This window comes from Felis catus, chromosome D1 (assembly GCF_018350175.1).
Source record: "Felis catus isolate Fca126 chromosome D1, F.catus_Fca126_mat1.0, whole genome shotgun sequence".
NCBI lineage: Eukaryota > Metazoa > Chordata > Mammalia > Carnivora > Felidae > Felis > Felis catus.
In genome coordinates this window covers 73,491,415-73,517,083 of record NC_058377.1, presented here as the reverse complement: position 1 = coordinate 73,517,083, position 25,669 = coordinate 73,491,415, and the positions used below count along the sequence as shown (strand labels likewise).

Here is a 25,669-nt window from a genome sequence, read left to right as displayed (position 1 = left end):
TCTCCCTGCCAGTCCTGAGAGAGACCATGCCATGAACAGTGAGGCCAGAGATATGGGTCAGTTCCAAATGGACCACTTTTGTTTTGTTTCTTTCATCACTTATCTGATAAATATTTGGTGAGCTCCTACTATGTGCCAGGACCTGTGCTAGGTATGGGGGTGCAGTGCTGAGAAGAAATAGTGGTCCCTGCCTGCAGGTTCCTCACAGGCTGATAGGGAGGCCAGACGTGCAACCGTGTTGTGAGAGGAACAGAAAGGGGTATTCTAGATGCCCATAAGAGTTCTACCCAACCTAATCTCTAGAGGTCATGGGTGTCAAGGAAACTTTGTCAGGATGATTACAGGTTAGACAGATGAGAGGAAGAATGTTCCAGGCACGGGGCGCCTGGGTGGCTCAGTCGGTTAAGCGGCCGACTTCGGCTCAGGTCATGATCTCGCGGTCCGTGAGTTCGAGCCCCGCGTCGGGCTCTGTGCTGACAGCTCAGAGCCTGGAACCTGTTTCCGATTCTGTGTCTCCCTCTCTCTGACCCTCCCCCGTTCATGCTCTGTCTCTCTCTGTCTCAAAAATAAATAAACGTTAAAAAAAAAAAAAAAAAAAGAATGTTCCAGGCACAAAGGCCTAGAGGTGAGAAGGATGACGGTGTGTTCAAGACTTGAGCATAATTCGGTGAGGAGAGGGTAAGAAGACCAGATCGTGCAGGACCCTGTGTGCTGTGTTCAGACCCCTAGGTTTTCTCCCAAAGCAGGAGAGCCACTGAAAGACTTTGAGTAAAGGACAGGTATGTTTGCTGCCTCTTTGAGTATTCTGGGGTCAAAGGTCTTCTTTCTTCCCAGCTGGTCTGAACCACAGTCAGGTGGACCCTCCTGGGAGGGATGTAACCGGCCTCAAACCATGCCCTGCAAAACAAAAAACGTATCTCCAAACCCAACTCTGCCACAGACAGGGTTGTGGGGCTGGACAGGATGGTGCTGGTGAACCCCATTCTCAGGCCACCCCGCACCTGCCAGGGCCTGGCGGTTCTTGGCAAGTCTTGCTTCTGTCTCTTCCGTGGAGGCCCCGACTCAGAGCAGCCAGTGTTGCAGGACAAGGTGACCTCCGCACCTGGTCCCCCTTCCTCCTCCAGCTTCTGTGAATTTCTTCTTCAGTATCTGCCCCTCCTCCCACTAGCTGGGGCAGCCGATGCATATCCTGGCCTGCTTGGGCAGAGAGGTGGCTGAGGGAGAGCCAGGCAGGTGCATCTATGAAGGGGCAGAATCGGTGTGGCTACGGGGTCTCCTGCCACACTTCCTCCACTGCCAGCAGCTGAGCCACCTTTCCCTCCCCTCTGTAGACTTCAGACTGACTATCCCACTGAATGGGAAATAGCCCTGTGCACCTCAAAATACGCCTCCCCCTCTGGCAGGTGCAACCTGCATTGAGGCCTGGCTGTGAGCCCACAGCTGCTCCCCCGCCCTCCGTGGAGACAAAGATGAAGTTAACCAGAGGCACAAATGGCTGGCTGTGCCTCCAGACACATGGCTCCTGAAATATTTATCAAAGCTGTGGAAATAAAAAGCTCCTGGTATTGCGGTGCAGGCTGGCACCCACAAGGCCGGGCAGCATTCCTTGAGCAAAGCCATGGGGAGCAGCTGATCTGAGCCCTGCTTTGGTTTTGGTTGATTTGTTGTTTGCTTTGTTTGGGGAGGAGGGGGTATGAAAAGTGGCACAGCTATTCACTGCTCTACCCCCAGAACCCAGCACAAACACCTTTTGCGGACAGAGGAGATCCGCAAAAAATAAGTTTTGAAGGAATACTTCCTTTTTTACATTTTTAGTTATTTTGAGAGACAGAGAGAGTGTGTGCAAGCAGGGGAGGGGCAGAGAGAGAGAGAGAGGGAGAGAGAGAATCCCAAGCAGGCTCTGTGCTCTCAGCACAGACCCCGATGCGGGGCTTGAACTCAGGAACCGTGAGATCACGACCTGAGCCGAAATCAAGGGTTCAACGCTTAACCAACTGAGCCACCGAGGCGCCCCTTTGGAGGAATACTTCTTAAAGGATAGTTGGAGAGGAGGGTGTTAAAACGACACCTACCCATATGTCTACACCATTACAGAAAGACTTTTACTTTCGAAGGTGGCATGTCAGGCCTGCCTACACGCAGCTAAACTTTTCCATAACAGTGCCACACTCACACATGATTTTCTACTCTTCTACTTTCGCTTAGAATTATTTCACAGTACTTCTGGCTCCCTAGCACTCAAGATTCGAGCACCATCATGTTCTTGTCCCCGCACCACCCCGCCCCTGTCCGGATCAAATCAAGATGAGTCAGCCCACCCCATGCCAAAGTTGGAGAGAAATGAACTTTCGGTCATATTTCCCACCCCTCCACCACCTTTAATGTCTTACAGGGCCTTATGTGGTTCAAGAAGATGGGTGCAGGGCCTCTGGTCTTCAACTTGTGACAGCTGGGACACCCTGCTCCCTTCCCCCTACCCTCACTAGGGTACAGGAGTGTCTGCTGAGCTCAGAGACCTCCCAGCGCCTGCGGCATCCCAGGCTCCTTAGTCTCAGACACTGACATCCCCAGTGCCAGCCATGTCCACCCCAGGGCCCAGGGGGGTGGTCTTCAGAGTGGCCTTGAAGACAAGCAGCTAGTGATTCCCTTCATCCATCTGCCACCCTGTATGGCACCCAGAGCTCCCTGAACAAAGGCTGTCCTTCCAGGAGGGGATGAGGGAAGTGGCAAATTACATTTTCACTGGCTAACATCTCCGTACAACAACAGAACAGGACAGAAATTAATTATGTCATATACATTCTCCATGGTGCTGCATCAGCATTGGAATACTCATTTTCAAATTTATTTATAGCTTGTCTCGTTCCTCAAAGGACTTCAGGCAGCTACAAGAATAAAGACAATAAAATAGGGAAAAAATAAATTTTAAAAATCACGACCAGAGAAAACATGCAGAACAAAATACCCATTATCACACATTTCTGACTGCAAAATCTCCCCCAGAGTCGATGTACCACTTTACTGAAACAGCCACTCCTGTTGGATGTTGCCAGTTTATTTCATTTTGGGTGGTTTACGGCTGTGGTTGTGGTTTTGTTGTGACAGATAGCGCTGCAGCTAACACCATCTTGCTGAGAGCTTCGTGCTTCTGTTAAGTGATTTTTCAAGATAAATTCCCAGGAGAGAGATTACAGGATCAGAAGGTCTGAACTTCTGCGGGGCTCTAGCTACGAAGCACCAGATTGCTTTCTAAGCACAGTTGAGCCAATTTGCAACCTAACTTCGAGCCTATTCTAGAGCTGGGAGTTGAGCCCCAGAGGTGTGGGAGGGGGCCCAAGGGTGGTGCACAGGTGCCTTTTCTAGCTTGTACCCCTCCTGTCTGGTAATTGATGGAGATGGGAAAGAGAGAAACCGAAGGAGGCTCCTGCCCTAAAGGAGCTTTCTGGAATAACTGGTCCTGGAGGGGATGGACGTGGCTACTCCAGTGTTCAGAGCTATATGGTTGGTGATGGTCAAGGGCCCAGGCCTACTGGTGTCCTCCTCCCCCTCCCTCTTCACAGCCCACGATGGCTGTGCTATGTCCTACATCCCTGATCTGGGTTCCTTATACTGTAGGAAAACTGTGTTTAAAGTGCCCCCCTGCCAGAGACACAGAGAGAGCTGTAGCACTGTGCAGGGTACCTGGAGACCATGGCGCCTTCTTCAGGAAGGGTGGCTAAAGGTCAGGTATGATATTGGTATTGGTAAAAAGCCTTGTGACCAGAGAGACTAGCAGTAGCCCCAAGGCCAGCTGTGTCTCCTCTATGAGATTGGGAGCTCTCCAATGCCTGGGGCCGTTTCCCTCATCAGATTAGGAATTCGCCCAAAATGGGCCCAATGTCTTTCCTGTCTGCTGGGGAACTCCCCGGGGCATGCTCCCTCTCTCCCCATCTTAATAGGGGTTTCCTGAGAGCATAGCTCTGCCCCCTTCCTCAGACAAGGACCCCCCTGGGGGCAGAGGCCATATTCTCCCACCCACTTGGGGTTCCACATCTCCAGCATACACTGTGCATGTACTAGCTGGTACATACAGGATTCTTGGAATAAGTGGATAGTCTGCTTCTTGGAATGGTGTTGACCATTTGTAATTCTTCAGTGTCTCCAGAACCTTTGCCATTCATTAGATAGGGGCCATGTGCACAGCAGGCTGTTCTGGCTCCTGGCTCCTTCTGCTTTAATTTGGCTAATTATACAACCAGACTCTTTTCTGGGCTGGTCTGGAAGAGGCTCCTGGAAGGAAGGAGGAGGAGATGGGAAGGTGGCAGCTAAGATAGTCATCTCTTATTCCAGGAAGGCTGCTCTCTGGAAGTTTAGGCCCAGGGTTAGGGCTCTCTCCAGCATCTCACCCCTTGGGCTAGAGGAGCATGACCTGTGGAGCAGAGCTAAGCTAGTAGCCTGTGAGGTCTGACATTCAGGCAGCATCCAGGTTCACAGAGCTGTTCCTTACATTATCCCCTCTTATTTGGAGGAATCCAGAGGGTGTGAACAAGTACACATTTACAAAAATCGGGTAAAGAAACCAAGGAATGGGAAAGGTAAATGACCTGCCCAAGGTCAGGGACTCCACCCTTCTCTGACTTGAAGTCCAGCTCCCTTTGCTCTCTGGGATCCCTATGAAGGGTCCGAGGGCCACACTTTAAACAGAACAAGGAGGGGACCTCTGTTGCAGCAAACCACCTGCCCCACCTAGGCAGGGACTCTAAGCCTTAGAGCCTAGGGAGACCCTCTTTTAAGCTGTCCTTAGTTACTAATACCTCAATGTGAATGAGTTTGAAATCCTTCCCAAGAGCCATGAGAGATGAGGAATCCTCTAAGCCTCAGAGAGAACCTGGCTGGACCAAAGGCAGAGCAAGGGGTAGCCACCTAGTGCCCCCCAGGAACACATGAAGCTGACCTCACAGTTGGCCAAGGGCAGCCAATGCTCCAATCTCTTCTCTCACCACTTCTCACGGGACTTCCTTCCCGCTGACCACCTGGAGCAGAATAAAAGCATGTAAGCTTTTGTCTAAAGGCTCAGGTCTCAGACACATGGGGCAAGAGTCTTAAGGGAAGCAGGGTAAGGAGCTGGAGGGACCGCAAGGCTAGAGTTCTGCCCCTACTCTGCCCAGCTCCACCCTGGTGGCTGGAGAAGGGACCCCATGGGCTGCACTGCTTCCGGACCATCCTGGGCAGCTTCATTTTTAGCTCTCTCATCCCTCCCACTAAACTTCCCTTGTGCTTCCTCCACAGTTTTCATGAACACGGCCATCCCCATTGCAGCTGTCCTCATTGTAAGTGGATCCCTTCTCCAGCTCCGGATGCGGTGGGTGGCAGAGGGTGTTTGCAGTGAGAGGCGGCCCAGGGTTTGGCCTCTCTGCACAAGGCCTTCGGAGGATGCACTCAGCGGTGGGGCTGGAAATAGGGCAATAGATTGAAAGCCTGTAATGCCCAGCAGTGCCCACCGACCCCAGGCAGACCGGGACCTCTGCCTCTGGGCCCAGAAGACCTGCGGCTTCGTCTTTAAAGAAATCTCACTTTCTTTTAAAAAGAGCTATCAAACTTTTTAATTATAAAAGTAAAGACGTGTTTATTGCAGACATGTTGGGAAATTAAATCACCCACAGTCCCACTGGCAACATCTTTAACGTGTTTCTTTCCAGTCTCTTTTTAAGGCACATAATGTGACATTTTTACAAAAATAGGATTGTGTCGCACATGCAGTTTTGTAACCTGCTTTTTAAAGTTTAAGAACACGAATAATTCTCCACATCATTAAATGTTGCAGTGGAGGTTTCCTAAAGCGATTTTGACCAAAGCTGTGCGTGAGCCCAGCAGTGGGGGCCCGAAGTAGACCCCTCCAGAAAGGCCGAGCCCCCACTACTGCCCAGGGCTCCCATCCCTGGCATCTGTGGCGGCCACAGTTCTTTAAAAAGATGCATTTTTTTTCCCCTGGGGGCCGGTGTCCCTGAGCTGTGGCGAATTTACAGCCGTCAGACACACTTGGGAATTCACTTTTGACATGATTTATTGGGCTGGTTCTGGCCTGGCTCCTTGGGGAAGCCTGGGTCACAGAGGCTGCTGAGCCAGCCAGGTAGCCGAGGGCAGAGAGGAGGTGGTTTGGGAATGATCATGCCCACATTTTCCCTGACTGAGGACTGCTGTCTGAGGGGGCAGAGCTGACCTAAGCTGAGGGCTTCCCTCTGGTCATTCCTGGCAAGGAGGGGGCAGGACAGGGTGCAGCAGCCCAGCCCTCCAGCGTGAAGTACTGAGCTTGCTGGAGACGTTTCCAGGAGGTGATTGAAGATGATGAAGGTGTCTCTAACAGAAAGCTCTCCTTGGGTCCCCTGTTCCAGCCCAGGGGCCGAGTGCTGCCAGTATGGGAGAGGGCCATGCTCTGAGTCACATACCTCGCTTGTCCTTCTATCCACAGACCTTCGTGGGCCACGTCAGCTTCTTCAAGGAGGCCGACTTCTCGCCCTCGGTGGCCTTCGCCTCCCTCTCGCTATTCCACATCCTGGTCACACCACTGTTCCTGCTGTCCAGCGTGGTCCGGTCGACAGTCAAAGCTCTAGTCAGGTGAGAAGAGGGTCCAGCAAGGACACTGGACAGGCAGCTCGTGTGGTGGCCCCAGGGCTTGCTCCAGTGACCCCTACAACTACAGCTGTTTGGTCCAAAGTCATGCTTCCCCGTTGATCTGGGCCTCGCTGAAGGCGGTCATAGTTGGCCTGAGGGACATAGCCGTGTGTGGCTCCCCTCCATGCCATGCCTGAGAAGGGATTACCTAACTGGCTTACATACCTCCAAGGAGAGGAAACTCAATGGCACCTGCAAGACAACTCTATAAAAAAAGAAAAAAATTCAATGTTGAGCCAAAATTGGCATCTTCTCATAAATTCTGCCCATTGGTACTAGTTCCACCCTCCAGAGCCACCCAGAATGAGCACTGTTCCTCCAGCTCCTCGGATTTCAGAAGGTATCCACTGAATCTTTGTCTTCCTCAGGCTGAACATCCCCTCTTCTTTCCACGGGTCCCAGAGCCTTCCTGACCCTGGTCAGTAAAGCAGCTCTCCCTAAGTGCCTGCATGTCCTGTCCCCCCCTTAGCCTGCAGCTCTGGGAGGCCCCTACGTCTGAGCTCTAGAGCCCTGTGGCCACTCTCCCAGAGACATCACCCTCTTGGGAGTGAAAACCCAAGGGTAGAGCGTTGAGGTTTTGGCTGGGGAGTTCCATACCTGGAGTGAAGATCTCCTTGGACCACTGAAATAGCTCCTTGAAGGCTAGGTCTTGGCATGCCTCTGGGGAGAGCCAGCTATGTCCTTTCCCATCACCAATGGGACCAGACAGTACCCAAGCCCCTTCAACCTTGAGAAAAGTGGCACCCTGGTCTCATGAGACCCTAGCATGTCCTAGACAAGCTGGCAAGGGGAAATCGCTGTTGGAACAAAGTTGCTGATGGAAGGAACAACTCACACAAGGAAGCTCTGGCCAGGGTTCAAGGATGGAAGGGGGCATAACTCAGCAGAATTGTGGTCAAAGGAGTATATAACCAGGGAGTAGTTAAACCAGGGCTGGAAGAAGATTAGCTCCTATTTCCAGGCTTGGCTGTGCTGATTCAGTTTAATTGGCCATGGCATTGTGACTTCTAATGATCACCTTTCTACCCCCACCCCCACCCCAGCCCAGCTCTGTGATTCTGTATAGAAACCACAGGTCCAAGGATGCTGCAGCTGTTGGAATTCCCTTGTGCTGACCCAGAAGCATTTCCATATGCAGACACTCCTAATACCACTGTCACCAGGGTAGCTGAGGCCTTCTCCTCCTTGAATTGGGATTAATAACACCTTCCCCAGCAGGATTTAATTATATGCTTATAAAGCATTAAACACAGTGTCTGGCATATAGTATGTGCTCAATAAATACTAGCTATTATTAATAACCAATCCCAACCCTAACTAAACTGAACACTGACCAACCTTAACTCTAACAGTAATGGATAAAGCCCTACACCAATGAACCAGCTTTAACATTTAACTACCCCTAAAACTAACCAATCTTACCCTAACCCAGACCCTAATCCAGTCTAGCTGACTGATAACATCAGCTGCCCACCATGGATGCCCACTGATCTGTCTCCCTCCAGTGTCAGCTTTGTGGGGACAATACCGCAGGACCCAGAACCTTCTCAGAGCCACTCTCTCAGGCTGCACCCTCCTCTCTCTCCCCTTCCCTCTGCCCCTGGCAAGGGTGAGAGGTGTCTCTATGCTTCCTTTGCAGTGTGCAAAAGCTGAGCGAGTTCCTGTCCAGTGCAGAGATCCGCGAGGAGCAGTGTGCTCCCCGGGAGCCTGCGCCCCAGGGCCAAACCAACAAGTACCAGGCAGTGGTGAGTGCCCGGCTTCCCCTTGCCACCAGTGTTTTTCTCTAGTGCCTGTAGCCTGTGCCCTGCTGTGTCCTGCCTCAGCTTCTCGTCATAGGAGGGGGGACTCCCTTCCCTGCACAGCTTCCAGCCCTGTGGGCCCTCACCTCCTCCTGACCATTCCCAGCCCCTTAAGGTTGTGAACCGCAAGCATCCAGCCCGGGAGGACTGTCGGGGCTTCACGGCCCCACTGCAGAGGCTGGTTCCGAGTGCAGATGGGGATGCTGACAGCTACTGCGTCCAGGTGAGTCCTAGAACCTGCACCCCCACATCTGGCCCCCCAGCACCATCTCCAGGCGGGAGCTTAGCATCAGAGACCTATATGCTGAGTCCTCTGCTCTGGAGGTCACCCTGCCTGCCTGGAGGGTCCATAGCAGTCCCAAAACCAGGGACAAGTTCTCCTTCTCCATTGAATGTGGGACCCTGTGACTGTCATCTCAGAGAGGGTGATTCAGGCAGGGGTCAGCAGGAGAAGGCCATTCCCCCACTCCCCTGCCCTAGAAGTGATCCAGGGACTGAAATCAGGGTTTCTAGCTTTCAGGGCGGGAGGGGAGGCAAGAGACCATTCACACTGAGAACCCAGCTGCCTTTCTATTCTTTTCCGGGCTGTGGGCTACCACCAATGAAGATCATTGGAGGCTTCTTCACATGGACTCCTGATGGAATCCCCACACTGTCCAACATCACCATCCGCATCCCACGAGGTACGGCCCGGCTCATGTCTCTAGCATGGTCTGGAAGTGCCCCTCAGAGTCATAGCTGACGTGCCCCCTCCCCATGTCCCACTGAATGACAGAGAGAGAAGAAGAAAAATCTGCATGTATTGAGCACCAGCTCAATGCTCACTCTCGGTGGGTACTCTGGGGTATGAACACTAGAGAGAGGTGGGCTACCCATGCTGGTGGGAGTCGGCAGCAAGGACAGGACAAGACAGCAGGACCTTGATGTCCAGCCCACCTGCTGCAGACATACGGGTGCTTCACAGAAAGAAGAGCAGTCCCCAGTAGCCAGGGCATGTGCCATGAAAGAGGTGGGGCTCCTGAGAATGAGCAGGGTCCCTCAGGCCATGAGGCAGGGTGGGTATTCTGGCAAAGACAGCAGCATGAGCAGAGCATGGAGGTGGGATGGAGATGGGACCCAAAGTGGCCTTTGTTGGGACCATGAAGAGTTGGGCCCACACTGGGGAGTGAGAAGAAGGATCTAGAGTTCCAGAAGGGAAGGCTCAAAGGGAGAGTCTAGGTAGGAGGAAAGCAAATGGGGGTCCCAGCGTTGCATGTATCTGTCTGTCTTTCTGGGTGATAGTCATTCAGACTCCCTGGTGCCCTAGTCCCATTTGCCCCCCGCCCTCCCTGCAGGCCAGCTGACCATGATCGTGGGGCAGGTGGGCTGTGGCAAGTCCTCACTCCTCCTAGCCACCCTAGGAGAGATGCAGAAGATTTCAGGGGCCGTCTTCTGGAACAGGTACTAAATGCACCCTCAGGGCTCAGCTAGTGGGGAGAGCTAACAGTGGGCAGGCGGGCAGCCTTACTTTCAGCCATCCTTCTCAGTTAAGGACGTGTCATGCCCATATTGAGCACTTGCTGTGTGTTCAGTGAGTACTCAATGAATGCTGTTAATTGTTATTCTTGTCAACATCTGTAGTACTTATTCAACCCTTACTATGTGCTGAGTACTTTGGTAAGTCCTCTGCACTCATTATTTCATTTAGTTTTTATGACAACCAGCAAGGTAAGGACTGTGAACAGTCCTTGTTTTATAGATGAGGGTTCAACTATTTGCCCTAATTCACTCAGCTACTCATCGGCTGAGCTGGAACTCTAACTCAATTCTGCTTGACTCTAAATCCCATGCTCACTCACCTGCACTGCGTCCCTGTGGGGGGAACTGGAACACAAACATTGGTTTCCGGCCTGGTCATCAGCAAAGCCGACATAGACCATTCAGTGGGTGTTTTGAGGAGCCAGAGATAACCCAGACAAACGTGGGTTTCTGGACAAAGATCACTATCTTAATTAAAGAGCCAGAACCCCAGGCTGAGTCAACCATGGATCTATTATTTATAGCCACCTACTTCCAAAAAGCACTTGAAACTAGTTGATAAAAGATACATAGAAAATAGAAGCTTTTTAAAAAGGAAGAAAGGAAGAGCTGAGAAATGAAGAGGGTGGGAAAGGTATACAGAAACCTGGGCGGGGCCTGGCTTGGAGCTCTCCCCCAGTGCCCCCCCGTCCCCCAGTAGCTGAGGGCAAGGGGGGCCTGAGAGGTTTGTAGAGCACATTCAGGGATAAAGTTTGCAGCCGATTCAGCAGAGGACAGGCTTTCCCCACAGCCATTTCTAGGGGGAAGTGGCATTCAAGAGGCCACGTTTTTCATAAGCCTGAGTGCAGAAAGACCTTGGGCCCAGTGTGTCTGAATACCTGTGTGCACCTCCATTTGCAGGACATTTTCCGCAATGTCCCTGACTGGTGCATCCGATGGCAAGTTTCCCTCCTCAGTGATGCCATAGACTGGTAGACAAACCCTTTGGGATTTGTTCCTGTGACCTCTGTCTCTGGAATCTTAATTCCACCAGGGATTGTGGTGTGTTTGGGGCAGAGGGGTCTCTGCCTCCATTCCCCATCTTATTGGGGGAGTTCTCAACACAGCCTGACTGGCAAGGCCAGGCATTGGGGTTTGAGGTCACTTTGTCAGCCTCTTGTACCAATTGGCCCTTAGGGCTCTGAAGGGAGGAGCCCTTGCCTATTGGCTGACAGTGTGTCTTTGTGAAGGGAAGATGGGATTACAGAACCCAGACATTGGGGTTGCCCTGGTTTCCTGGGTCTGTGTCCCACTCAGCATGAGTCAATCCCCCGCTGGGTCTGGTCCCGTTGCCCCACTTTCTTTAGCTCTTCCCCCAGCCCCCATGCTCAGGTGTCCCCACACCAGCATCAACACCTGTCTGTCCTCTGCAGAAGCGCTAGGCACGCTTGGCAGAGGTGCAGCCCTGCCCTGCCTTGGCCCCCACCTCTTCTCCAAGCTTGGCCAACCCTCAGGGTCTGACTGCTGCCACCTCTGTCTTTGGAAACCTCTGCCCTAGCCCAAGGGATACAAGGGGCCTTTCTAGAACAGCTAACATTAAGCAGCTCTTATGTGCCAGGCACCGTGCAAGGCACTTTATTTACTTCATTGTCTCAGTCAGTCTTCACCAAGCTCTGTGAGGTAGGCATCATTCACCCCACTTAACAGTTGATAAGGAGATTGAGGTGAAGCAAGTTTTACCCAAGACCACCCAGCTCTCAAACGGCAGAAGTGGGATTTGCACCTAGGTGCTCAAGCACATGGGCTTTCCACTGAGTGCTGAGAGAGAAGGGGTTCAAGAGCATGTGAAGAAATAATTGGCCTGACAGTCCAAAGGCCAGCAGTCCCTACGGCCATGACACCTACCTTCTCAGTGGAGCCACCACCCAGGTGCTCACAGCTCTGTCCTCATGGCGCCACCTCCCGGCTCAGTTCAAGTCTAGGGGTAGGAGTGATGATGAAGAGGTTCTCACTTCTCCATTTTGCCCTCCTCCACGGTGCGGCTTCCCTCTCAAGCATAGCGAAGCACATCCCGGTAGCCTGCAGCCAACCCTCGGAAGTTGTGAGTCTTTGTTCACAACTCCACTCGGGCTCCAATCTCTCCACCTTGATGTATTCACTCATCCCCTGTTTACTGAACATCTGCTGGGTGCCAGACACTGGGCACAGCGACAGAAATGCAAAGATGATTAAGACATGGCCCCTGCTTTTATGGGAGGGGAAGGAGATCAGTGCCATATGATCAAGCATAGAGGAACAACATGGGCCTCTGTGGCCAAGGAGAGAAGGGTCATGTGGATGTGGTGTTTGAGCCTTGAAGGATGAGTGTGGTTTCATCAGATGGAAAAGGCAGGGGTAGGAGAGGAAGGTATTCCAGGCAGGGGTATCGCCATGGGCAAAGGCTTGCTGATGTGAAAGAACATGGTTCTGGTACCTGGAGCACTGGGGGGGGGGGGGGGGGGGGGGGGCGCAGTGGCAGAAGACAAGACTAAAGAGGTGGGCTGGGCTCAGGTCAGACACCCCTATATACCAGGTCCAGGAAGTAAGATATAGCCTGAAGGCTGTAGAAGAATTATGCTGGTGATAAAAGAAAGGGGGGGGGGAGGGGTACTGGAGAAAGGGAGACCAGTTAGGAGCTCATTATGGTGGCTGGGAGGAGTCTGGACAGACATGACTCAGTTGTCTTCATCTGCCGTGTGCCTCTCAAAATCCTGGACATGTACAAGTTCTGTCCGGCTCAGCTCTCCTGGGCAATGTGTTGGTTAAGTGTGGGGGCTGTGTGTTGAGGGACCCTTTTCTTACACACAGGAGCTCCATGCCTCAGACCCTGGGCCCAGGTCTGCATGGGGGTGATGCACTTGCAAAGTGAGCCAAGAGCAAAATAATGAGCAAAATAGCGTTTAACCTGGCAGCCTCTCCCACAAGTCTGTCTGTCTGCAGCCAGAGGCCAGGGCGATGCCAGGCCGCTCTGATGTTTTCATCCACGCCACGGCCAAGGCCGGGTGACCAGGCAGCCAGAAGGAGTTCAGGAGGCACAAGTCAGGGACCTGGGGGATTAGGAAGGGCAAAACGGAGAATGCTCTGGAGAGATTGGTTTCTATAGCCATTCATTTGTCCTTTCAATGAACAAATGAGAAATATGGCTAGGCAGATAAAAGCAAAAAGCTCTGGAGGCAGGCTTCATGAGTTCAAGTCTGGGCTCTGTGTTTTGGGAAATTCCATGACCTTTCTATACCAGTTTTCCCTTATTCCCATGGGGTTGATGTGAGGCTTAACCTAGCATGTAGTAAGTGCCCTATAAATATTATTATAAATATTATTGTTTGAAAATGTACTTCTAGGCCAGGTTCTAAATCCCCCTGTTGCTCTTGAATTGCACTCCAGCCTGTCGCCCAGGAGAGATGGCAGTGACCTCCTTGGGCACAGAAACCATATCTTATTTGTCTCTCTGTATCCACAGTGCCTTTGCTAAATGCATTCATTTGTTAAATGAACACACAACCTGGAACAATTTATGACATCCAAGAGACTGCCATCATAAATGTGTCTTTACATCTCCCTCCCACCACATACCTAGACCCAGGCTGTTCTCCTGACTCAGAATTCCACCACCCAGTTCCCCACCAACATTTGGAAAATGGGAATCCCCACTCAGATGTGGAATTTAAGAAAACAAATGAGTATATGGTGGGGGGGAGGGGGAGAGAGAAACAAACTATAAGAGACTCTTAGAGAACAAACTGAGGGTTGATGGATGGAGGTGGGTGGGGGATGGGCTAGATGAGTGATGGGTATTAAGGAGTGCTTGTTAATGGTGATCGCTGGGTGTTGTATGTAAGTGAGGATCACTAAATTCTCCTCCTGGAACCAATATTGCACTGTATGGTAACTAACTAGAACTTAAATAAAAATTTGAAAACAAAAACAACAGCAAAAAAGGGAAGTAGGAATCCTATTAGCGCATGTCTCACAATGCATTATGATTACCTGCTGGTGTGCCTGTCTCTCCCATGACACTGAGCTCCTTGAGGACAGGACTGAAGAATTCCGTGTTGTACTCTAAGTGGCCAGCAAAGCATGTGCCTTTTGTGAACTTCTCTGTGCAAGTTACAAAGGAGAAGACCTACCCCCGGGGAGCTCACCAGTGCCAGGTGGACAGAGGCATGCAGACAGAGCCCTGGTGTGGGCGTACAGGGTCCATCGGGTGAGGTCCTGCATTCTGAGATTTACTGCAGCAGCCCTGGGCATATCCGGCACATCAGCCCCCAGCCCCTGGTCTCAGGGAGAACCACGTGGTTCCCAAACATCCACTTTAGTAACAGTCACCCACCAGTGCCTGGCTCTCTGCTTCAATGCACTATCAACCCGGGAATTTGCAAACTCTCTCCTTAATATCTAAGAAGAAAACGTTTTTATGAAAAGCTAATATTAGTAGATACACTCAAGTGAAATTCTTTCCCTAGAAATGAGGAATAGGGCCATTAATGACCACAGTAGAATGATTTTAAATGTCCCCAGGGAGCCAGCAAGAAGCAGGGCCCCAGAGAAAGCACTGGGGTAGGGAAGAGGGTTCCACTTCCTGATGAGCAACTACAAATCAGCCTCCCCGGAGCTCCCTGTTGCCTCTGCTCTCACCACCTGCTGAAGCTTCCGTTTGAACCATTTATTATTTCTGTTTGTGCCCACTCAGGAGGCCTGGGCCTTGCTTGCCCTGGGCCAGCCTCAGAATGCTGTCGCCTTGTGGTGGTTGGTATGAAGGCTGCTTCCTGAGACCCTTGATTCCCCCAGGAGATGAGAAACAGTCTCCTTTCATGACTACCCTGTGGTCCAATCTGCCCATGTAGATCTTGAAGCCTTTGGGGAATAGAGGTAAGGTGCTCAGGTAACCCCAGGTTTCCTGGAGGAGGCAGGTGTGGCAGTATGGTAAGCAGGCAAGACAAGGGGCCCTGCATGGAGGTGATGAGCCAGACTTGGTCTTTTTTGTAGTCCTGAGTCTGCCACTCACTTGCTGTGTGGCCTTGGGCAGGTTATTTTACCTCTCTGAGTTTTAGTTTCCTCATCCGGACAATGAGAAAAACCCTTTCCTCTCTCAGAGACTCGGCATTAGGACCCAATGACATTAATTGGAAAGGGCTCTGTGGTAAAAGGTAACGTTTCAAGACAGCTACAGGCCTGTCAGGGGAAAGATGAAGGGACCATGGGGACCCCAAATTCTAATTTCCTCTTCCAACCCCTTCCCACTTCTTCCCTTTTTATTGGTTGCTGGTGTCTTAAACGAGTGGTGAGCTGTTCAATTTCTCCTCTGTGTGCATCTCTGGGACCAAGGATGATCCCTCCAGGTCTCCAACCCCACGTCCTTCCCTCCAACCGGCTGTGAGCTGTTTTTATAATATGTTCTCCCAGTGTCACTGAGGTTTGTGCCATGACCCCAATTTTATACACAAGGAAACAGAGGCTCCCCTAAGGAAAGGGACTTGCAGAAGATTTCACAACCAGTGAGTAGAGAGGCTCCTCAGATATGAACTTTGGAGCCCATATTTTTTTTCCAGTTCTCTGCACTGCCTGCCCGCAGTTCCTGCCTCCTCCTCCCACCTAGAATTCCCTCCTTCTGTCTGCACTCTGTCATCCCCTCCCCCACCCTTGAGAGTTCTGCTCACCTCTGACTTCTTGGAGCCTTTCCTCACTTTCTCACATTTCTTCTCCTCCAAACTATATTTTAAAATTTACCTTGTTCTCCAATTCCAGAAGATTTTCCATAAATTAGAAAAGATACACAAGTATAAAGAAGGCAAAAACCACCTAATATCCCATTACCTAGAAGTTCCCAATCTTCTTTCTAAGCATTTGCATATGTGTTTGTGGGTCCTTTTCCCCAAAATTTATATAATACTTTCTTGCTCCTATTTCTTTTTCTGGCCCTCGTGACTTTCTGACTTCTGTACCTGTCTGATTCCCTCTACCAGAATATGAGCCCTATGAGGGCGGGCTCTGTGCCTTGATTTCAGCTTGGTGTGCACACACCTGCCCAGCACCTAGCTGGTTGGAGGGAAGGACATGGGGTTGGAGAACTGGGGAGAATTGTCCTTTCAGCTCAGTGCCTGGTTTCAAAGGTACAGGCAGAGGAGGGATGGAATGACCCCCACACATTTAAGACCCCAGTAATCAATGAGAGAAAGTGCACGCCACATGTACCATTTTGTACTTTTCAGATGGAAACATCTACACACAAAGCCTTGGGGAGGTTCGTTCTAGGGAGGCTGGGGCTACACTGTAAAAAGGTAGAGATGAACCTGGATCCACACCCCAGCTTTCTCCCTTCCTAACTGTAACATTGGGCGCATTATGCAAACTCTGAGGCTGTTTTCCCATCTGTAAAAAGGGGACAGTAACACCTCTTTAAAGTATAGTCCTGCGGATGACATGGCAAATACAAACAACTTCACACTGTGCCTGGCATGAGGACAGCCCCCACTGAGTGCTAGTCTCCCTCCCTCCCTTCTTCCCAAATGATTAAGATGTCAGTTAACAGCCTCCCTTTATTACAGGTCTGTCATGTGCTAAGCAATGTAGGGGTTGGAAAAGATGCTCTTCCTGCCTTAAAATCCCACTGGGGATAAAAGACTTACACAGGAGCTGATTAGAGAGTAAGGTAGTCCATTATGAGGGCTAATTGAGCAACCCAGACAATGATACAAAATGAGTTAGGACCGGGCACTGGGGTCCACAGGGAGGCCACAGATGCACTTTCTTCCAGATAAATAACAGTCTTTGCAACTCTGGAAGCAATCAAGGCAGGAAGACTCCAGAGATAAGCTTATCTGGGCCTCGGCCGCAGAGTTGGCATTTGTAAGCTTTGGTTTTTTTATCTGTCTCATGTTACCAGCTGTCCAGAAAGTCCAGCAATCTGATGGTTGGGAAACCCAAGGTTAGGTTTGTTGGGTTGAGAGAACGAAATGAGACCACAAAGATCAGCGAACAGAATCTGAGGGGACCTGTAACCACGTATCCATCAGGATCTCCTCTCAGTTCTGCTCCTCATCAAGGGACAGAAAGGAATTCATCAGGTTCCTTGCTGCCTGTTTTTTTCCATCCCGGTATTCCTGACAAATCACAGTGGAGTGGTGTAATGTGGTCATTAAGAGCATAAAGCTTTAGAGTCAGATAAATCTATTTTCTCTGCTATTTGCTGGCTGTGTGGCTTTGGGCAAGTTACTTAGCCTTTCTGACCCTCACTTTCTTTGTAAAGTGGAGACAGTCAAAGTAAACCTCTTTCGTATGATTATTTTAAGCTTTAAGAAAGATGATACTATTACGATACTTATCACAGTGCTTATGAAAGTTCAACAAATGTTAGCTGGTTTTAGTATGCCTAAAGTCAGATCTGTACGAAAACAGAGTGGATTCTTTTTCCCCAAATGTGCATGTCAGAAGCACACACTTTATTGGCAGAGGGCTACTTGTGGAAGGTTGAGTGGTAGTCTGGAACAGAAAAGAGTGCTGGCAAAGTTGGCCACAAAATTCAGGTCGCCTCACTCAGTGCTTTTCATAATTTTTTTTACTATAATCCACTCTACATCACAGTCCACTACATTCATGCATTGATAGATAAGGGGGGAAAAATCCCAAGAAAATACACATGTTAACCACATGCTGGGCACACTTTTTTTTTTTAAGTGCAGTCACAGTTCACTTTACTTTAGACCCAATGATTGGGTTCCAATCTACAGTTTATAAAATGATTCTGACCTTGGCAAAGTCACTTTCCCTCCCTGAGCTTTAGTTTTCCCCCGTGTTAAACCATCGTGACACCCAGCCAGCCTCACCGCTACTCTGAGTCAGGGGCACAGATTTAGCTCTTGCTATTTGGAGGTGCTCATCTAGGTGCTGTGGGAGGGGCAGTGATTGAGAAGAGAGGTTTGTGTCCCTAAGGAAGCCACTTGGGGACACTGGGGAGGGGTGGGAGGGGTGGGGATTGTGAGGATCTCTCTCTCCAAAGACCTTTGTGATGGAGAGAAAGGCAATGGAGTGAGAAGTAACTGGTGTTGATTTTTCCCATTTGTACCCCAGCAGCCTTCCTGATGAGACGGGAGAGGACCCCAGGTATAGCCTTGGAACTGGGTTGGAAGTGGGTCCCAACGAAGGGAAGGGGCTGGGGGGCTGGGAGGGCTTGTGGGGTTGGGATACTGAGTGTGGACGGCAAGGTGCGCAGCCTACATGATTTCATCAGCACAGAGCCTTATAACAAGGCATGCTTTCTCAAAGACGGCAAAATCTGGTTCTTAGAGAAAAAAAAAACTTAGATGTTCCAGTCTGTGGCTCTTCAAAGGGCCTTATAATATATAAACAGATATACAATATATCTGTGGTTTAAAAACTTCATGGTGGGTGGGGCACCTGGCTGGCTCAGGGCTCAGTCAGTGGAGTGCACAAGTCTTGATCTCAAGGTTGAGTTCAAGCCCCACACTGGGCAATCAATCAATCAATTAATCATGGTGCATAGTCAAAAAGTAGTTTACTGCTTGCCATGGGTTGGTGGGAAAGAAGAAAGGGAGTAACTGCTAATGGTACAGGATTTATTGGGGGGGGTGATAAAAATGTTGTGGAATTAGTGGTGATGGCTGTACAACCTTGTGAGTATACTAAAAACCACTGATTTGGAAAAGAAATACACTAAGGAAAGGACAATTGAGGGAGGGGGGGATGTGTATAAAAAGTCCCTAGGGGATGATCCTGAAAAAAAAGTTGAGAAACAGGGCTGTAAGAGACAAGGTAGATCTTCCCCAGGCCAGACAGGAAATTTGGCCTTATTGCTTTATGTTCAGTGTTCAGTCTAAAAAATCCAAGTGAACTAGATTAATGAGGCTCTGAGACACTGAAAACCTTCCCGAACCTCACATCTCCCAAGAACATTCAAAACACACTGGAGGTGGTATGAAGTCAGGGCTGGGAAGGGTGACTCAACTTTGTAAATACCCCTAAGTAGTTTCATAATTACTGGCCTTCCCTCTAATACCAGAATGTTTCACTTCCCCATGTTTTCTTTGCCCTTTCTCCCACCTTGTCCCTAAGTGCCGGGGTGTGATGACAGGCCCAGCCTCTCTCGCCATAGTAACCAGGGTTCTTGAGCCAAAAGGCAGAGCTCATGGTATGTGACAAGTATGACTGTGTGGATGAGAACAGCGGTACAGAATAGCTGACACTAGAGCTGTTCCCGGCCATCCAGGGCATGCGGTCACTGCAGCTGACACATCTCTCCCAGCAGATACCCCAGATTCCACTCTTGTCTTCTGACAGGGCCACATGAGGCTTCAATTCATGCCTGGAGCCCTTCTCGGCCCTCTGGCTGCCACCCCGAGAGTTCCATGGGCCTTAGGTTCCCACGCACAAGCTGTGGGCCTGGACTGGCTCTGCCAGACAGCCCTCCCGGCCTCGGCTGTTTTTGCAGCCATGTCTGCCTGAGACCCAAGTCTGTGCATTTGAGCCCCGATGCAGAGGCTGGGTCTGGAGGAGCCACATGTTGGCCTTCATAGTCCTCTGACACAGAATTCCCCCCAACACACAAGATTACACCAATGCTGCCTTTCCCTCATTCTCCCTCTCAACTGGGGCCTGGGGCCCTCCGCACACCCTCCCCACACACACACTGGGGACGCTACACAGTGTCGGGCAGAGGAGGCTCCCCCAGGATGGCCGCTCCCCACTCTACATCCCTCCGTGCAGGGCTGCTCCCCTGGTCACAGGGGCAAACAGGCACACTCATGCCGGGTTTGAGGGAGTTCAAAGGTCTGTGAAGAAGTTGGTCCACACACGTGAGCCCTGAAACTGTGTCTTTTCTTCCCTGCTGCAGCCCAGAGCGGGAGACGGTGGCCGATTCGGATGTGAGGTACTGTGACCTGGAGCACCTGCCCCGTGGGCAGACTTCCTCAGAGGGGCTCTCAGGCCCAAGGGAGCCATAGAACTCTTGAGGGCAGCCCCACACGTCCCAGCTCTGCTGTAGGGAAGAGGCCTAGGAGGGCTCTGTGCTCCATCAGATGGTTCAGAAGCCACTGCTGCTTCTGTGCATCAAGCGGCTCCCTTCACATCAGATCACTTTTATCTGGTGGTCATACCCCCCCCCTTTTTTTTTTTTGGTCTTCAAAACCTGTATCACACTACATGTGGTTTCCTTGGTTCTGCTTTTTTAAAAAGTTCCACTTGGAGAGTTATCTGCTAACATCAAAATCAAGTGATTTGAAGGCCACTCAGGGAAGAAGGAAATTAGGGGTCAAGTGTTTACTTGGTTTGGTCACACTTCAGGCTCCTCCCAGCTCTGGGTAGAGACTCAGGAAGAATAGACTGCAGGGGTGGGACAGGCTGTATGCAGGGCAGGGCAGGGTTGAGGTCCTGTTCCCCACCCCCACACCCCATCTGCTAAGACCCGGGCACCCAAGCCTGCCTCTGGCCCTGGGGAAAGAGAGGCCACCAGGGGCCACACGAAGCTGGCTTCTGCCAAGTGCCCCTCCCCAGTCTATACCATCTGCTTGACAACTGCCTCTGAGAATGAGCCCCCAAGAATGCCTCCCCTACTCCTGCCTGCTTTGTTCCAGGAAGAGAGGCCCCGTGGCGTATGCTTCTCAGAAACCATGGCTGCTAAATGCCACTGTGGAGGAGAATATCACCTTTGAGAGTCCCTTCAACAAACAACGGTAGAAGCCTCTTGGTGGGAGGTGGGCTGCGGGGGCGGGGAGAAATTGGTCAAGGGCAGCATTAGCCAGCCCTCCCCAGTGCCCAAGCCCTAGCCAGCTGCCCTGCCCCTCCATCGATCACCCACAACCAGCCATCCTGCTCTCCAAGACGCTTATCTGAATCCCAGCCTGTTCCATATGGCCCATCTGGAAATGATCCAGATGTGCCTGGGCATCAGGGCAATCCAACTCCTGTATGTATGAAGGCAAGGCAGGAGGGGAGCGTGCGGGGGGAGGGATGTTGTGTGGAAGCCCCGATGGCCTTCTCTTGAGGCTAATGGCAAGACTGACCCAGCTTTCCATTATTCCCTACCCTCGCTCTGCAACTGATGTATTATTTTCCCTCCAATGATAACAATTGCTACCATCTATTGAGCTCTTAGGTGCGAGGTGCAGCGTCACGCTCTTTATATGCTTGATTTCCCCTAATGCTCATAACAACCCCAGTAGGCAGCTACTATCATTATCACCCCCAAGGCTCAGAAAGGTTAGGTAACCTGCCCGAGGCCACCCAACGAGTAAGTGACAGAAATGGGTCTCAAATCCAAGGCTGCCTGACACCCAATTACATGTCACCAGGACACTCTGATGCCTCCATGCACCCTGGCTGGCACCAGCTAAGAGCTGACCAGGGAAGTATGAGAGGAGCAGGCTGGGCAAATATTTGATCAGCCATCATCATTACTGCCTAAACCAACCAGCAGTGATTTTTCCTGGCAGTGCCCCAAGTGTGGGCTCTGGCTGGAGCTTCTCCCACTGCACAAGAGCCATGGGCCCCCTCTTGTCATTTACGTGACATATTTACTACTATCCAATTTCATCCTTCAAATATTTAACTGGCCCCAAGACTCTGTGAGGTGCTGCCCTCAGCTCTTTTCAAGCTCACATGGTGTTTGCTTGCACCCAGCAGAAGGCCATTAAAGCCAATGCTCACCCTGAGCACAGCTGCCGGGAAGCTAATGATTCTCTGTCAGTGCTCAGGCCCAGCTCTGGCCAGGCCGATCAGCTGTGTCCGTCCCCACCCCCAACCACTCCAGGTACAAAATGGTCATCGAAGCCTGCTCCCTGCAGCCGGACATCGACATCCTGCCCCATGGAGACCAGACTCAGATTGGGGAACGGGTTAGTAGCAGCTTCTATGGGGGTTTTTCCAAGGCTGGGGCCCTCAAGCTTCCCTGATCCCCACCTATCACCAGCAGCATGCTCTGAGCTCATTCTCAGGGAGAGGAGGTGACTGGAAAATAAGAGAGGGTAAAGGTGGAAAAGCTGCCTGCAGTGGGGACAAAATGATCTTGAACCTTGGGCTGCTGGTTGTCCTTGAAAGCTTTGCAGCTTAGTGCCTCCCTAGGCTGGAGATTTATTCATGCCCCACGTCTATACTCGGGGCCCACATGACACTGTGCTAGGCCTAGGGCACATGTCATGTCCTAGGGTACATGACGAGGGTACATGTCCTAGGCCTAGGGTACATGTCCTTCAGGTACACTCTCCAGATGGGACCCCTCCTCCATAAGCTTAGACAAATAGGATTCTCCCATGATAGCCCTCCTCATGTATGATTGAAATCCCTACTTCCTCTGTCTTGGTTGTCACTGGTCAGATGGTCTCTAACACCTACTTGATGAATCTTCAGAGTCATGGGGATCATGCTCCCCACCTCTGAATACATTCAGTAAATATGTATAAGTTCCTCCTCTCTTCAAGGTGAGGAGGGACAAAGCGACAGGTAGAGCCAGGCCGCTATCCCAAAGAGCTCACAGGCAAGTAAGGGCCAGGACGGTCTTTCCTGAAGGGCTATGAAAGCATAACGTTTCCTCTCCTTTGGTCACAGGGCATCAACCTATCTGGTGGTCAACGCCAGCGAATCAGTGTGGCCCGAGCCCTGTACCAGCACACCAACGTTGTCTTCTTGGTGAGTGCATTAGCTGGTATCTCCCTTGTCTCTGGCTGCCTCCCTGGCTCACCGCCTGTACACAAACCCACACAACACCACCCAACAAGCTCCCTTTCCAGGAGTAAGCCTCTCCTGCCAGAGATATTACTTAATCATTGATGGGGAAACTGAGGCAAGGGTGGTGCAAATGACCCACTGTGGACTTCACATGGAACTCTGCAGTAGCCATGAGGGAAGACAAGTAGTAATTACAGGCTGCCTCCCTGTAGGACAGCCTTAACCTATCAACACTTAGCCCCACTACAATAACGGCAGATACATGGAAAGTATGCTGTCACTTCCAATCCCGTGTTCCGAGCAGACATTGCTAATTGATCACAGCAGGGGTAATAGAAAATTCAGTATCATCAATGAATGCAGTTCTGTGAAACCCCACATTAACTAGATAAGTTTCCCACAGAAACTTAACCTGGCCTCAGAATCCTTGCCACCACCCCACTCCGAGTAGTCACTAACAATCAAACGTGAGATAAACTAATTAGCTGTGCCTGCCCTATTTCATGCCAAGTTCTGTGTGAGGTGCCTTAGTTGATACTGAAGAATTCTGAGGGCCAGGCCTTGGCCTCAAAGATTTAGAATCTGACTAGGAGATAGAGCTCACCCACACTCAAGAGCCACAGCCCAGTTGAAAGCCAAACTGTGCAACACAGTCTAGGAGGAGGCTTGTCCAGGGAGACAACTATGAGGGCTAGAATAATCAGGGAGAGCTTTCTGGGAGAGTGAGTCAGGTAAACAGAAGGAAAGAGGAAGGCCATTTGGGTAGGGAGTCAGAAGAAGGAACCAGGTCTCTGATCCGGCTTTATGCGCTCCCCCTGTTCCCAACACACGTAAAAGCTCTCCAATAAACACACTTCAAAATGTAAAGGTTCATAGTCTTTGTTACCATCCAACATAGCACTTTACAAAGTACTAGCTTATTCATGATCTTTTTTTTTTTAATGTTTATTTTTGAGAAAGAGCTAGAGAGAGCACACAATCAGGGAAGGGGCAGAGAGGAGGAGACACAGAATCCGAAGCAGGATCTAGGCTCTGAGCTGTCAACACAGAGCCCAACACAGGGCTTGAACTCACGAGCGGTGAGATCATGACCTGACCCAAAGTCGGTCGCTTACCCGACTGAGCCACCCAGGTGCCCCTAGCTTATTCATGATCTTATATGAGCTTTAAACAACCTTGTTAGAAAGAAGTCAAGTGGATATTTTAGATTATTTCAGCAAATGTGTATTAAGCTCCTACTCTGTACCTGGCACAGGCACAAGGGGTATCAGTTCCTGGGGTCCTCACAGGAGCGGACAAATAGTTATCACAACTGGAATTGAGAGGAGGGAGGATTAGGCATGGAATCAAGAGAGGACACAGGAAGAGCTAGGATGGAGCACTGAAGGATGAGTAGGAGTTCACCAGGCAGACAAGAGACAAAATGGTGCTTCCGGCAGAGGAAACAGCATAGGTAAAAACCTGGAATGGCAAGTTCTCTGGAATCCTGGAGTACAAGGAGATTGGACAGGACAGACAAGTGAGATCAGAAAGACAGACTGAGCAAGTAACAACGGGCCTAGATCACCGTGCTAAGGAATTCAGACTTGGTAGGCAGTGGGGAGCTATTGAATGTTCAAGAGTCAGGAAGTGTATGTGATTAAATTGAGAGCCATATAACTCATAACTGCCTCATTTTAAGATGAGGCATCTAAAGCCCAGAGAGGTGAAGTATATTATCCAAGGACATTCAGCTAACTAGTGTCAGTCCCTAGACCAGAGTTGGTACAACTCTGATGGTTTTTATACTCACTGTTACCCCCTCTGCCCACATTTGCCCCCACCTTCTCCCCTCTGCCCAGGATGACCCCTTCTCAGCTCTGGATGTCCATCTGAGTGACCACCTGATGCAGGCCGGGATCCTTGAGCTGCTCCAGGATGACAAGAGGACAGTGGTCCTAGTGACCCACAAGCTACAGTACCTGCCACATGCAGACTGGGTGAGAGGCCACAAGGAGATCAAGCTGTGGAGGGCTGAGGGGGCAGAAGCAGTAGAACATCTTCAAAGGAGTCACTCAGTGTCTCAGTAGCCATTGCTGAGGGCCACAAAGCAGAAGAGATCCACACTGAATGGCTTCCTGCAGGCTGGGTAGACCCTGCACAGGCCAAGGGTTTCACATCACCTACAGCTGCAGACATTCCATCCTCACCTGGGGCCCCTGTGGTACATGCAAGGCTGGCACCAAGAAGTCTCGTAAAGAAGCAGACACTCGATTCCTATCCTCTGTTTATGGCCCGGGTTGATGACTCATCCCCCTGGCCTTGGGACTGCCTATTTGGATGGAAAAGCCATCTGCCCGTCCACCCTCTGACCCACAGAAGGTCGGACGGATTCAAGTCAGAATCAGACGGAAATATGGAAACCAACAATACAAGTAGTCGCAGAAGCTTCAATATTAGAATGCGACTTGGTGAAACCCCACATTGACCACATTTCCATACTCCTCAATCTGTAGATAACAGTTACTTTTTAATTAATTGGAAAGCATTTAACATTTAAGGTGGAAATCATGTGACTTTTAAAATCTGGACCTTGCCTGACTCCTGAGGCAAAATTTGCCCCTGAAAATTAAGGGTGTCCTTGAGCTTCAGGCCTGTGCTATATGGCCCTAGGTCTTCCTTCTGCATGTGGTGAAATCCTCTACTATGACAAAAGAAAAAAAAAAATCCAGATTAAAAAAAAAAAAACTATTAAAACAGGTGCAGAAGGTCTGTGTCTGAGTTTCCAGGGTGACCGTGGCAAGGCAGTTCAGGACAATCTTTAGTCCAAAGAAGGCTGTCACAGACATGCCTGGTCCCTTGAAGTGTCAGTGAACAGGACTCCCAGGCATCGCTCCCTACACCCCAGCATGGGCTCGGTAGGGGTAAGAGAACAGAGGTGGGTTTCTGAATTAATGCGGAGTGTCCATGGGTGTGAAACATTGAGTGTTTCAAATGAAATCAGTTTTATTGATTTTAAAGAGGCATGG

At 50.6% G+C, this 25,669-nt stretch overlaps 1 protein-coding gene across 2 annotated transcripts in view; it reads left to right on the top strand.

Annotated features, from left to right (window-relative positions):
• Positions 1-25,669, top strand: part of ABCC8 (ATP binding cassette subfamily C member 8) — a 78,169-nt gene that overhangs the window by 36,463 nt on the left and 16,037 nt on the right. For both annotated transcript variants that reach the window (XM_045039037.1, XM_003993103.6), the window contains exons 11-22: positions 5,269-5,309; positions 6,449-6,594; positions 8,291-8,396; positions 8,557-8,673; positions 9,058-9,133; positions 9,785-9,890; positions 18,054-18,086; positions 19,834-19,869; positions 20,573-20,671; positions 21,748-21,832; positions 22,542-22,622; positions 24,503-24,640. In XM_045039037.1, the coding sequence (XP_044894972.1) occupies positions 5,269-5,309; positions 6,449-6,594; positions 8,291-8,396; positions 8,557-8,673; positions 9,058-9,133; positions 9,785-9,890; positions 18,054-18,086; positions 19,834-19,869; positions 20,573-20,671; positions 21,748-21,832; positions 22,542-22,622; positions 24,503-24,640 (1,064 nt within the window). The remainder of the gene's footprint in view (positions 1-5,268; positions 5,310-6,448; positions 6,595-8,290; positions 8,397-8,556; positions 8,674-9,057; positions 9,134-9,784; positions 9,891-18,053; positions 18,087-19,833; positions 19,870-20,572; positions 20,672-21,747; positions 21,833-22,541; positions 22,623-24,502; positions 24,641-25,669) is intronic.